Source organism: Benincasa hispida, chromosome 7, assembly GCF_027475165.1.
Source record: "Benincasa hispida cultivar pf3 chromosome 7, pf3_genome.v1.1, whole genome shotgun sequence".
Classification (NCBI taxonomy): Eukaryota; Viridiplantae; Streptophyta; class Magnoliopsida; order Cucurbitales; family Cucurbitaceae; genus Benincasa; species Benincasa hispida.
The window spans coordinates 29,023,510-29,039,195 of record NC_143484.1 but is presented as its reverse complement, the minus strand read 5'-3'; the positions used below and the strand labels follow the sequence as shown (position 1 = coordinate 29,039,195).

The 15,686-nt window shown below is 31.2% G+C and overlaps 1 protein-coding gene across 1 annotated transcript; it reads right to left on the bottom strand.

Annotated features, from left to right (window-relative positions):
- Positions 1-6,063: 6,063 nt before the first annotated feature.
- Positions 6,064-12,717, bottom strand: LOC120082079 (Basic-leucine zipper (bZIP) transcription factor family protein). Its single transcript, XM_039037300.2, has 4 exons — positions 11,957-12,717; positions 11,146-11,278; positions 7,217-7,301; positions 6,064-6,807 (listed from the first exon to the last, which is right to left on the bottom strand). The coding sequence occupies exons 1-4, from the start codon at positions 12,391-12,393 to the stop codon at positions 6,431-6,433; spliced, it is 1,032 nt and encodes a 343-aa protein (XP_038893228.1). The 5' UTR covers positions 12,394-12,717; the 3' UTR covers positions 6,064-6,430.
- Positions 12,718-15,686: the final 2,969 nt, after the last annotated feature.

The window sequence follows — 15,686 nt, the reverse complement described above, 5'->3', positions numbered from 1 at the left end:
CCCTAAACTTTTATGAAAGTAACGATTTAGTCCCTAAATTTTAGTTTATAATGATTTAGTCCTTGAACTTTTAATTTTGTAACAATTTAGTTCTTAAACTTTAGTATGTAACAATTTAGTCCTTGTACTTTTAAATTCATAACAATTTAGTCCTTTACGTAAACAAATTTATTAAAAGTGAGCGTTAATTTTTATTATTTTATGATGTCGACTTTGTATTTTATAAAAAATATCGAGTCTCTAATTAGTTTATCGATTTATTTAGGCAATAAATCTCATTATATCTTCACATTAATTTATACAGTAATGACTAAATTATTACAAATCTTAAAGTATAAGGACTAAATTGTACATAATAAAGTTTATGGACTAAATTATTACAAAATTGAAAGTTCAGAAACTGGATAGTACAAACCAAAATTCAGGGACTAAATTATTACTTTTATGAAAGTTTAGGGATGATAACCGAAGTTTAACCAACTTAATATTTTTAACACCTTGTTAACTAATTCAACATTTAAGATATTACAAGGGAAGAGATTATTAGACAATTATAACATATGATTCCATGTTAAGTTCCAATCAATAGTGGATAGATTTGAACATTGTAACAAAGAGACTGATAAGATGTGTTGGATGTGACCCTTCACTCCAAAAAGATTTATGGGAGATTTCAATGGATTCTTATAGATTTTTTATATTGTTTGAAGGTTAGGTTGTAAAATTGGATCCATTGGAACTACTAATATTCAATTTTTATTTTTTAGGATAACTTTCTATAATCGAGTCACCAAAAAGAAAGGTGTAACTTGTTAATATAGATAGTAACTATGAACTATCCATTCTTTTTTACTTTTTTTTTTATCATACTTTGATATATTTAGAATCTCTCATTCAGATATAATCTTCGTTCATTCACGTATCCTCTAAATTCAACGTTATAACATTAAAAATTATTCTAAACTTTCAATTAGTTTAATCATTAAACTTTAAACTTATATGAGCGTTGCAATCTATATATATCCAATCGCTAATATAGCTTTTTGTTTAAATAATCATCTTTTAAATATTTTCATGAGCAAACACATAAAATTAATGACTTCAAAGAAAAAATAATGTATTTCTATAAATTTATTCCATGATAAGTTTTGTACGTGATAATCACGCGTAATTCTTTATTCCCTGATTCAATTTGATGAAATAAAAAGTTAGAAAATTGATACACATTATGAAGCTTAAAGGTAAAAATTGATTTTTCGTCCAAAATTTTGATTAGGTTTAAATCAATTTTCCTTCCAAAATTTCAGCTACATTCTCCAACTACAAATTACTCTTATATTCCATTTTTTGGTTAATAACATCGTTAATAAGAAATTGACAAGACATGTTCATTAATTCAAACATAAATTGTTAACTAATATCACTATACTGTTACCGTCACATCTCGATATAGTTTCCGAAATTTTGACATTAAATTTATAATATTAACAAAAAAAAAAAAAAAAGTAGGTTAAAAATATAGAAAAAGATAAAGGGTGTGTTAAAAGGGCACGTAGATGTGTTTGAAAATGAATAAATGAATGAAAAGGAAAAGAAAGGATATGTGGCCTCCAAAGTGTACAAAATGTTCATAAGTAATTAAATGCGACAGAGACCAAATTAACACCAACATATGAATACGACTCTTTGGCACACATCCATTTATGGTCTATTCCAGAATCCTCTTTTCTTAATTTCATTATTACTTTTTTTTTATTATTAATTTAAATGTTTTCGACACTAATTTTAGTGTTATTCGTTGCTTAGATTCGAACCTTTGAATTTTCTATTTGTTGGTAATGTATATCTCGATTAGTTCAAACACATTCAGATTAACATATACATATCTAATCTTAGAATATTTGATGCTTGATTGACTGAGCTTTGAATACGTGTTGGGAAAAACCTCACATTACTATTGCGAGAATAAGTAGAAAGATAATGGAAAAAATTAAAAGAAAACAATAAATCTGGGAACACAAGAATTCATGCAGAAAAACTCCAAACTAGAGGGAAATAAAAAAGAAATACGCTATGTGAAAAATTACTATAATCATACAGAAATGTCTCACCGACCTTAGTTACATGATCACTCTCTAAAAGTATTATACCACTCACAACTGAGATAATACACCACAAAATCAAAGGCATAGGCTCCTCTTACAATGTTTGTAGTCCATCACTTTCTTAAACATTTCTAATGTAGGAGAACTACACTTCTAGTATTTTGTTAAAATCCAACATTACGTTAGCATGAAACTAGTCCACTTGGCATGTTTGCATTAGTCTTAAATTAACCAATTATAGTAATTACTATCTTAAAGATTGATGGTTCTACTTCTATAATAGTTTAATTATATATATAAAAAAAAAGTCTAGCAACTTAATAAATATAAAACTTAAGGTTTCGTTACTAACCATCTCGTTTTTTGTTTTTAGTTTTTAAAAATTAAGTCTATTTCTTTCTCATTTCTTACGACAATTTGTATCTTTTTTAAAATACTATGGTTGAATTCTTAGCCAAATTCTAAAAACAAAATCATGTTTTTAAAAGCTATTTTATTTTTAGTTTTTAAAATTTGGCTTGGTTTTTAAATCAGGTAAAAAGTAGATAATAAAAGAAGAAATTTGGAGGTAGAAGTAATATCTATAAATTTAATTTTAAAAATAAAAATAAAAAAATCAAATAGTTATAAAAGACGTTTAAAAATATAATTGAAATCTTTTAAAATTTAGAAGATAGAATTTGAAACTTCAGCAAATGCCACATTTGTAATTGATTCTGATTTATACTGGACTGTCGAAAGGTATTGTTTTAAATTTTTAGAAAGATATTTTTAGAAAATAAAGTACTTACCCTAGGAAAAGCATAATGGGATATTTTAAAAAGTAGAAAAATAAGTGTATCTATTTACACAAAATAATAAAATATTAATCTCTATTTATAGAGACGGATAGAAACTGATAGAAGTTTATCACTCATAGACGCTGATAGAAGTCTATCGGTGTCTATAAATATTTTTTTCTCGCCATCTTAGTAAATAGTTTGACATTTTTCTATCCGTTAATATTTTCCCTTTTTATATATATTTTAATGACATCTTGAGAATGCTTTCAATTCTTTTCTTTTATTATCATTTTTTCACAGCAAATCAAGATCCCTTGAAAAGTACTTTTCAAACAATCAATTAATGAAAAGTAAGGGTCTCTTTAGATGGACTTAAGAAAAAAGTGTTGATGAAGTAAACGTGCATGGAAACTAACAGAATCATTAAGTACTATAATTAACAAGCATGATAAAAAAAAAAAAAAAAAAGATTTTCATACAAAAGAGTTTTAGAAGTACAACATTTGTAGAATCCTTCAAATTCTTGCTTATTTCCATGACTTCGACCTTTAAATCTTCAGTAGACCACAAAGAGAATCTTCTCTACTATTCTCATCCTTGGATTTGAGTGATGGAACTTTGAATTAGGAGGGATTCATATGGATTTGAGAGAATTTGAGAGTAAAAACAACTTTTGCAGAATCTCTATCAAAATAGATCGTGTCCAACTTCAAAACTGAAGCTGTTATTAAGTTCAAACATGCAAGCACTAATTAATTCAACTGGTACACACCTCACTCAGCACTTAGTAAGTAGGATAGGTGTTAAATTATGGATTAATCCACTCAAAATCCAATTTTGGGATATATCCACTTTGACAATTTAAAACCCTTTTTAAATTTTCATTTTTCATTTTAAAATCAAATTTAATTTAAAACTAAATTAAATCTAATTTAAATTCAATTTCTAAAATTGAATCTCTTCTTTTTTTAAAATGAATTTAATTTAATTTAATTAATTAATTAAATAATAATAATTTAATATCAAATATTAAATTAATAAAACACCTAATTTAAACATGAATCCTATTCATGTAATCAATATTTAAATAAATATTTAAATATTTTGAACTCTCAAATTATGTCTAATTACAACTAAACGTTAATTATATCGAATATAATTATCCAAACCCTAAATTGAAATTGAACATTTCAAATTCAAACCCTAAATAGAAAATTGAATACTTCAAGTTTGCTCAATCTTCTAACCCAATGTTTAATCTTTTACGAGTTAGTAGAGGAACTTTATGAACCTACAGATCATGAGCTCCAACGACTTGAGATTATTTGGCTAAACTCTTTAAACCAAATTATTCAATATTCGTTAACTATTGAGACATATCAAGACATACCACTATAGCTCAGTAGTTGTACTCTCCTCACTGTAGATATATTTCTATCAACTTGATTTAACCATAATTAGTAAGTCGATCTTTCACAGATCGTTCGTATTTACAGCTAGGTCAAAACTACCAATTTACCCCTGTAATATATCTTGCTCCTTAAGTCACCACTGATCCTCTATTGAACAATTAGTTTATAGTCTAACTAATAAACCATGTCCGTCTCTATCATGAAAGGGCAAGACCCCTTTGTTTAAGACCATGGATCAATACTTAAGAGAACAACCCATATGCTAACCCTAAATTGGATAGAAGCGAATTCCATCTTGCAGGGCTATGTCCCCAGTTATCTATCCAATTTTATCCTCAAAATGGGAGGCTTATTGAGCAATGTTGTTGAACTACTTTCACTTATGCATATCAAAGGATAATTCCAAATAAACAGGAATTCATAGTTAGCTTAAGATTAAGATCGAGTTACTCTAGGTCATCAAATTGAAATAGTCCGTTTTAACAGTAAACGATCGTTATAAAGTAAGAGTGACTTATTTTTAGGTCGGGTCTTACGCAAACTCATTACATAGGATGCCCCCACTCGCATGTCTCTACATGAACGAATTAGGATCACTTCATTTGCATCACTTTACAATCATTGTAACATTTACCAAGTGGGTTGCATCCAATTGTGTTATTAGAATAAAGTACTTAACCTTATTCGTATACTATAGATCATTTGGCTATTTACTTGAACTTGATCCACTCTTATGTCTCCACATAAAGTTTAAGTATTCATGTAGCAGCCATAGATCTTTTGTTTATTGGATTTAATCTTTACTAGTACAATTTATATATTTAACAACAATCTTGTTTAATAAACGTCAATAACATCTTTATTACAAATAGAATATGTTTTTATAGACTAGCGAGTTTTAGGACATACAACCCAACAAGTGTTTTTTTTTTTAGATAAAAAATTCATTTTTATTTAAATACTTTTGATAAAAATTGATTAAATAGACTTAAGAAGCTATTTTGAGTGATTATCAAACACTTCAATGTCTTCCAAGATGACTTATTTTTTAAATTAAACAGTTGAAAATGTATTCTAAACACACCCTAAATTCAATAAAGATATATTCTTGAGAAAGAATTTCCAAAGACAACAAATTCTTCAATGTAACTAAACATCAAAAAAAAAAAAAAAAAGGGGTCAATTTAATCACTTAAATGAACTTTTCAAACAATCAATGGATAGATACTTATAACAAAGTAATTTTGGAAAAATAATAATAATAAATAAGGTACTTTCTGGAGAATCAATTTCTAAAGAACATCCAGAATTAAATATTGAAGAGCACTTTTAGCCAATATTAACTCAACATCATAGAAGAACAAAACAAGTGTATTTTTTCTTTCTCTTCCAATAAATACGAAAAAAAAAAAGAAAAAATTCTCAAAGTCACCCTTAGAAAGGTCACAATCATAGAAATAGTGATTATTAAAATGGACCTAAGAATAACAACCACAAATGTCAGTCACATGAGCTTTTCCCTTGGATGCAGATTTAAGGGGTTTTTTATTACAACCCTACCATGTGGCCTTTAATGGCATCCCCAAGAGGGACCCTAATGACCCTTCAAATGTGGACAATTTAGTAATTTACTTGTCCCCACCTACCTGTATAATACATTCACCTTATACAAGGGATCACTAACAAATGAACAACAGAGAGCATTGAAGACAAAAATCATCATCATCATCATCGTCGTTTTAGTTTTCATTCAGAAAAAAAGAATCACATAAATGGTCATTTTCATTCTCATGATCTTTCAGTATTCAAACAAATCTATAGCTGCAACTAAGGACCAAGCTATGTGTTGAATAATGAAGCATGAACTTCCTTTACCGGAAGAAACAATGTTTTGGATGACAGCAAATGGGACTATGAAACAGAATTCCAGCCAAGAGAAAGCTTCTCTTTCTATCACAGGAATAATTTTATCTATCCCATCGAGTACCCCGAACGTGATAAATGAAGAAAAGAACGAACAACATACAAATGATGTGGGAAAAAATATTTTCTGTCATCAGGGTCAATCTATGAACAAGCCATCTTTTCACTGGGAGGTCGGTCGAAGCATAGGTTGGCAAAAAAATTTAGGTTAAAATGTGCTGCTACTTTCACTGACGGATATTGAGGAGCCTTCTGGCTTTATTTCTGTGCCTCTGCTACCTATTTCAAGACCCTGTAATCGGGCAATAGGATCCTGCTGAAATATTTCTGTTAAGGCATAAGGCTGGTGCGATGCAACAAACAAAGCCTGATGTGGGTTCGGTAAACTAGAATGGAATGGATGAACTTGGGGCCTTTGCATCGTCCTCTGTGCGCTGTGTTGTCCAGGTTGCGGTTGGTGTGAAAAGCAAGATTGGGGATATGAAACTTGAGGCATTCCAAAGTTATACGAATCTGTAGCTGTCATTACTTCTCCCGTCGCGATCTTGAGCCGCTCGACTTCTTTTTTCAAAGCTTCATTTAGAGCTGTATATTACGAAAAGTCATCAAACAAATTTATACTGCGTTATTTTTTGTTCAACCGTAAAGCAAGAATATCACTATAATGCACAATAAAAGCTGGTCCAAAGGCAAGACTTTCTCCTGCAACCTAAGGTGAAGATGAAGTATCAAGGTGACCAGATTAATGTGCAAATATAGACATCAACAGCTCTTAAATTCTAACATTTATTCAAGATCATCAAAATCTGGATAAGGCAGCATCTAAGTAGGTGGATTTAAAACAGACCCTACTTGGACACATGACAGTTATGAATAAAAAAAGAAAAACAGATAGCAGACGTGAAGATGGATATCACATTATTCATAGACATCTAAAAGCTAAACAAAGAGGGTCGGGTCAATAATAATAGACAGCGTGTACGTGGATGCATACCATCGCGTAAATGGGCTTGCTGTTCCATAGCTTGTAAACGAAGTTTGAGCTCTGAGTTTTCGGATGAAAGCCCAGTGGTATCTCTCTGATAGAAAGAACATGAAGAAAAGATGAAATGATCAAAGGAAAAAAGTAAGAATCCTTTTCTTCATTTTATTTTTGGGGTGGGGAGCATATTAGAAAAAGTCTCTAACATAAAACCTCATATAGCTTTAGACAAAAATTATTTTAAGTAACCAGAAAAATTAAAGGCACCGTTTTGATAACCATCTGATTTTTTGTTTTAGAAAATTGTATTTGTTTTCAAATTCACAGCTAAATTCCAAAAACAAAAGCTAAAATTTTAAAAAAATACTTTTTCAAGTATTTAAAATTTGGCTTGGATTTAAGCATCCCTAACAAGTGGATAACAAAACGAAAAAATGCATAGGTAAAAGTAGTGTTTGTAAATTTAATTTTAAAAAACCAAATGATTACCAAATAGAGCTAAATTAATTAGATAAATAGTAAATACTCTGAAGCCTATTTTTCATTCATATGCTTGTGTCCAACTCCTGACCATGCTATATCACTACTTCACAAACATCACAACATTTGAAAGTTAGACAAGCAGTCATAACTTGGAAAACTAGGATTAGCACAAGTCAAGCTGAAGTTAACAAAATGGGATGTTGAGCATGCAGTTACAATCCAAAATTGATGATAATAATTTTTGTAATGTTCCTTTTATTCTGACTTTGACAATATTCATGTCATCACTCTAGTTCCTTTATGAAGTGACATTTGTGAGAGAGTAAGATGAAGAAATGATATTGGAAGGTGAGATAGGGGAAGGAAAGCCCACACTGAAGGTAGATTTTGGTACTTATAAGGAGAAAGTGGAGGTCAAACTAAAGTCTTATCAAGTGATTCAATAGCTAAGCATGTTGATGATTATTCACCTTAAGATTTCTGTTCAACCAAATTGTTTTTACTTCTTCTTCACAGCTTTAGTCTATGTTTTGTATTATGATTCTTGCACTGTATTGGCAAGTTAGAAGATTTTTATTATTGTTTCCTCTTATATACTTTGAGCATTAGATTCATTCATTATTTCAATGAAAAGTCTTGTTTCAGTTATTAAAAAAAAAAAAAAAAAGAGAAAGAGAAACAAGAAAAGGTAAGGTGATGTGATGTGGTGAATGGACAAAAAACTCCTTTTGGAAACTCCTATTAGTACACTCAGTAATCATTCCTCAGTCTTACCACCTTTTTCACTTTTTCTATTTACCAACAAAACTTTGAGGATATTCCCATTTGTATCCTTTTTCCATAATAAAGAGGAAGTCTCCATCATTAACTCCTCTCGAAGCACCAACAACCTTTTTAAGTGAAGGCCACTAAAAGGCAAAATATATGAAATAAAAGTGAAACTCTACAATCACATTTTTAATTTTAGAGAAAAAGTAAACACTATAACCATATCAGAACTTTCGCCTATTGCTTTTTCAGGAAAAGTTGAAATCATAATGTCAATTGAAGCATACATTCAGCAAGTTTCAGATTAGCTGCCCTTGTCCATTTTATTGTGGAAAATAAAGGTTTTTCTTTCATAACCAGGATATTAGAAGGTAATTATATGTGAAAAAGAGTGAAAGTTTATTAAGCTCTATGAATCACTGGAAGCCCATTTGACAGCTATTTGATTTTTGAAAATTTAGCTCAAAAACATTACTTCCATCAACGAGTCTTTTTGGCTCTGTTATCTAATTCTAGAGTTATCAAAATCCAAGCCAAATTTTGATGAAAAAAGTAGTTTTTAGAAACCGGTTTGTTTTTAAAATTTGACTAAAAATTCAAACATATCTTCAAGAGATGAACTCGTAGTAAAGAAATTGTGAGAAACATGCAGAATGTTATGTTCAAAAACAGAAATTATAAATGAAATTGTTATCAAACATGACCAAAGCTTTCCACCTAGGGCTAGAACCATAGACCCTAGAAGGCAACTCCAAACATATCAAGCCCTCACCCCTACACCCTGAAGAAGGTTTTAGATCTAAAATTTTAGAAGAGGATTAGTTACAAAGAGTACACCAGCTAGAAACCCTTGCAGTTCTATAGAGGTCTCTAGTTGAGAAGATATCCCTAAGAGTTTAGCCTATTTCTTTCCAACCAAATAGCTCAAACAACCACACACTAAATCACCTAAAGATCTCATCAAAGCAGCTAAAGAAATACATAACCTCGACATTAAAATGCTCAAGCAAAAATAAAAAGCATTTGGCATAGCTAAAGAACCAATACTTACAAAAGTAGCCTAATCTAGCCACAAGAATGCCCCCAACTAGTCACAGATCTTTTTTAAAAAATAATAATAAAATAATAACTCAACTAATAAAGGATATTAATTTCACCCCTTAATTAGTCAAAGATTCAATTTGACTAAATTAAAATTTAACTCACTTCACTAAATGCGAAGATTAAAACTAAAAATTTTCTTATCTTTTAACTAGAAAATATATTTCAATTCAATGTTTCACGGGCATAAAAGTTATATAAAAGAAATCAAAATCATGTTTCAAAGTTGAGAAGAATAATATAAGGATTAAAGATCAAAGAGTATATTTCTAACATAGGTAAGAAAAAATAAATTATTTGTAGGTTTTCCATGTTCAACTTTTCAAATATTTTTAAAAAATGAAAAAATCTAGGTTAAAAAATACCATTGATCCTTGAACATTCATTAAAGTAAAAATTTAATTTCAAAACTATAGTTTGTAATGATTTAGTCCTTGTAATTTCAAAATTGTAATAATTTATAATATTTGTGCTTTAAATGTTGTAAGGACTTAGTCCCTATCATGAAAAGTATTATTAAGTTTAGTGAGATACTTTACATATGTAGATCAAAAAATTGATTAAGGGCCAAATGTGTTTATAATCTACAAAGACTATAAATTGTTACATAATAAAAATTGACGATTAATTTTGATGGATTTTTCACTGTAGATATTTAATTGCAAATTTGAAAATACATGAACTAAATTATTATATACTAAAGTTTAAGAACTAAATTGTTTAAGAATAAAGAATTACTTTTATAAAAGTTCAAGGCCCAAAAGTGTGATTCAAAAGAAGAAAATCAATGTTAAATCCATAGGACATGATAAGTTATTATAATATAAATTTTACAATGAATTAAAATAAAATTACAAAATTTCAATTTCTTTTCAAGAATTTGGTAAGAGAATAAATTTCTCCATAAAAGAAATATAATTACATCTCATTTTTAAAAGAATACGTTTACTAACAATATTGATAGTAACAACATTAATAACTAAATAAAGCTTGGACGGAGGAGGGCACTCCATTACCTTCCCCTGATTCCAAAAGCAACTTTCCAGAAGTAATAGAGAAGGACACTCAATGTACAAAATCAAAATTGAAAATTTCTCGAACTTAAATGGCATGTGGTGGTTTAATAATACCCAACTCTCATGTTTTTCTCCAAGCAAAGTTTATTTGTTTATTTTGAAAAGACAAATTTTAATAATAAATAAAAATACACACATATATATAAGAAAACCACTTTCAGAAACAACAGTACTTTTAAAGATTCTTTCCTTTTCCTTCTTTTATCTTTGTTTATAATTTTTGGGAGAATGTACTAAGTCCTCTTCCACCACCTTGCATAGGGACTCTATGATTTCTCTATCTTTCTTCATCAATCTTTTTGAGGGGTTACTCCTGTGACTTTAATACAAATCTATTACATCTCTTAACGAGAAAAGCCAAGAGATCTCATAGCAAGGAACAACAACACTGAACCGTATAAGCAAATAATGGCAGAAAATTTCCTTCCTAATGTTATATGGACTTTCAGATTCTAGATATGTAAACCTTGATCATAGTAAGAGCCAAAAATGAGATCGGTGAAAAATTAAAACCTGGTACAACGTGAGCTGTGCAGAGAGAGTTGTCGCTTCGGTCTGAAGGCTTTGAACTTTTCTCTCAAGTTCCATTATGTAGCGAGCTTTCCTCTCTTTTGACCGAGCAGCAGACTGTCTATTTGCCAAAATCCTGCAAATGAATTACTAAGGATAGATAAAACCAGTTGCAAAAATTTTAACAAACTAGAAAAAGGAAAAGACCACACAAACAGCTGCATTAGCAGTTAAACAAGCTTAGAATGTCCAAGCAGACATCTGATTAAGAAGGTATAGATTAAGATAATACATGTTTTTCCCATTCCTCGATTGACAAAGTAGGGACATGATTTGGAATTATCGAATTTGAAGAACCGCTATGAGTTGGCCTAATGGTCATTGAGGCAAAAGGAAAATGGTTAAAGAGACTTTGAAATTTGGAAGCATAGGTTCAAACCCCACATAGTGGCCCTACAATATCTGGTTGTCAATAACTTAGTAAGATCTAATATCACAAGAATCTCTCATATTAACCAACTAAAACCAGTCTCATACATATAACTAAATCCCCCCAATACATGATCAATCATCACAGACTCTCTCTCTATACATCCAAAACTCATCCAACCATCAGAAATTGAACTAATTCCCATTCACTGAAATGTAAACACAATGCATCCTAGGGGGAAAAAAACATTCAGTAATTCGATCTTCCAGCCATGAAACAAAAGTCCAATCGTCAAGCAACACATTCAAGAATGAGATTACATAACACATTGTAATTGCAGAACCTAAAAACAAATAGGCACATTACAATAGAATAGTACAAAACCTCTTGGCACGTTTAGGATCAATAGTCCACAACTCAGCAAGCTTATCAGGATCCATGGCCTTCTTAGCCTCAATAGACTCCATAATGGAAGACCCATCTGCAGAATTGCTATGACGGTGCCTGGGGCGGGAGATTTTCTCCCCTTCAACATTCTCTGCCGCAGTACCACCGCCAGCCATTTCAGGATTCGACGAAGACCCATTTTCGATTTTGGATCCGATCTTCTCGATGTCCATGAAAGTGCACAAGAGATCATCCTCCAAGCCCAGATCTCCAAATCCGGAAGAAGGGCCGTCGAAAGGGTCGGAAACAAGATCGAGATCGTCGGGAATCCGGAAATGGACCTCGGAATGAGCTCGACGGTGGAAGGAACCGCGAAATGGGGCGGTGGGGTTGGAAGAGGAAGCCATTTGATTAGTGGGAATGGGGAGTTCCATGGATTGGAAGGCTTCCTCTTACAATAAAGAGAGTCTATTGATTATTGATTATATTGTTCCTTCTTCTTCTTCTGCTTCCTCCTCCTCTTCCTCTTCTTCTTCTTCTTCGGTAAATCAAAGTGGGTCATGTTCATCCCAATCCATTGTGCTCGTGCTCGTGCTTTGTGAGAACCTTTTTGGTTTCTTACAATTTTTTATATCTAAGGAACAGACAGAGAAGAACGCGGTGCGGTTGAAAATTTGGATTTTGAATATGTATCTTTATTACCTTAATCCAATCATTTATCTCTCTCTCTTACAAGTTAAAACTTACAATTCAAATTCGAGGCAAATTACATGCTTCTTACCTTCTTAAATCACAAGTTCTATGTCTAATTTTGCAATTGTCTATAAATGGTTCATTTTTTTGACTAAATATGTTATGAGCTTTCAATTTTGTGTGTAACATATATTTGATCTAAGTTTTTATAACCTGACAGGAGAAATAATGGATTTTAATTTTTTATTTAAAAAAATAGCAAAAGAACATTCCTTTTGTAAAAGTGAAAAAACGAATTAATAATAATAATAAATTCAAAATTGCAAAAGTTCAAGGTACACTCAAACAAGCAAATAAGATGTTATAACGTCTTATTAAGAAAGATTCTTAAATACACTTTTATTATAAACAACAAAAATTATCAACCTATGTCACATCCCCTCCCAAATTATCTTTTTAACCTAAGAGGAGATGTGAGACCGCAGATCCCTCTTATGACATCTTCTGTCAACTGAACCTGTAAAACATCATAACTGTCACAGAACTCAACATAACTTATTATCACATTACGATGGTGGGGATTAACGTCTTATAAAACATCCTGACTCTAACTCTGTAGAGACTATCCAATTATCGACCACTTTCATGTTAACACCTGACTGATGAACACTTTAAGACGGTGGCAGACCATACCTTCTTTGTCAAACAACTCGAAATCCTGAAATCCTGAAACTTTTTCTGCTACCTGGGGGGAGGGGGGAGGGGGGACAAAAACATGGGAAAGCGTGAGTTAAGGAGCCCAGTGAGTGGCATATTTAAGAACACAAGCTTTTACTATGGAAATCCATTTTTCAAGCAACTCTCTAAATCACTAGCATGTTCTTCCAGCTTAAACTTAAAAAACTCTTTGAAATGTATAGTAAATAAAAACATCGTACTCTCAAATAACTTAGTGAAAACCAAAGTCTACTTAAATCATAGACTTCCAGACTTATAACATAATATGCTAAACTGGAAGATTCATAATGCAAATATAAACTAAAAACATCCTCATAGTTTCAGGGTTTAAAACAGGCTTTTCACTAAGCTCGTCAAATAATAAAATAATAATAATAACTCTGAAAACCCTGAGAGCATTTTATGAAACCATCATATAAAATCTTTGTACCCCTTTTAAACCTTAGTTGGGTGGAGCCTCTTTTGCTCAATATCTCCAACGTCGAAAACCTTAGCTAAGGTGGAATTCTACATCACCAGAAGTGTCGATAATAATCTTCCATGCACGTAGAGATTTCCCTAGGTTACCTTCATCTCCTTCAGCATTAGAGTGAAATCAACCCTACATGCCTTCGTCTCTTTCGGTAATCGGGACCCTGATACCTTCACAACCTTCAATACCAGGTTTCATAACTAGGGTACCAAAACATAATTTCATAACCAAACTTTGCATAACAAATTAGCATTCCTCATAAAACATAGCATTTCAAATGGCTATCATCATAGAATTCATTATCATTAGGAATGCTTATATTTTTCAAATCATATTTAAACTTTGCATAACTATGGTTCATAAACTTTCCTTTGAAATCATTCATGTATTTAAATGTGTATTTGAAAACTTAGGAGCTTCTAGCTCAACTAAGAAATTTTTATACATAAACATACTTTAAAGATATTGAAGCACAAAGCTTATGAAAGGCTATCTCATTGTTTAGTATGCTCTGAGAACATCAAACTCATATAACTTCAAACCTTGTGTGGACATGATGTTTGACACTAAGCAATGCATTTAGGTAAAACATCTTCTAGCTTTGTTAAGAAATTCGTGCTTTAGCTTCCTTTTAAAACTTTGATACCTTAAATAAAACATGAGTTAATAGTCTCTATAAAACCCTTATGCATTCAACTCTAGTCTTTAAGAAAACTTAAACATGTTTTGAGTACTAACTCATCTAAAGTATGCTTTGATTTCATTCATCAAACATACTATACTTAGTCATTTTCAAACATGCTAAAATTTGAAAACCAGTAAAAGCATACACTTTGGAATACTTTGAGAGGTAGAAGCCACTCACACTTAGTTAGCTCCCTTCTTAACCTTTTAAGCCTTGAGCATCCCTTAGGCCAATACACACTTCTTCATTCTATAGCATAGTTGGTCGCATGGTCCATTCTTAGACGCATATGTTGGGTTTTATGTCCTGAAACTCGTGATAATAAATGTTATTAATTAACTGTTATCAATAAAGAGTTATGAATGTTAATTCAATAAATGTCATTGCTTGTATTGTAGTCTATTTTGTCTTAATAACCCTAAATCCAATAAACCAACATCCAAGCCTGTCTTATGAGTCTTGAACTATATGTGGAGACATATATGGATCAATGTTCAAGATACAACCTAAAAGGTCTATAGTATAGGGTTAAGGTTGGGTACCTTATCTTGGTAACACTACGGATATTGCCCACTTTGTATTTGATACAAATGTAATGATCCAACTTGTTCTTATAGGTGACATGCGAGTGGGGGTATCCTATGCAATAAGTTTGCATAAGACTGGACTGCAAAATAGTAACTATTAGATGTAGCACTGTTGACTAGCTAAGCTCCTATTTCATTAGGATGACCTAGGCGACTTAGTATTAATCCTAAGTATATTATGAACTCCTGTTCGCAAGGGATTGTCCTTTGATTTGTATGGGTAAGGGTGGCCAAATCACCGACCCAATATGTCTACCATTTTAGGGACAAAATCGAGTGAGGAGCTAGGAACATAATAATACAAGATAAAATTTACTCCTTCCCACTTTAAGGGTAAGTAGATGAATATTCCCTTAAGTAGTATCTCCGGGACTTAAACAAAGAGTTCTACCCTTTCATTGGCCTGAGAGAAGTTTCTGTTTATTGGTTGGACCATAAACAGATTGTTCATTAGAGAAGCACTAGTACTTAAGAAGTCAGAGGTAACCAAAGAGTAAAATGATAATTTGACCCAGTTGGAGTTATAAACACTCATGAAGGACTAATTTGCTG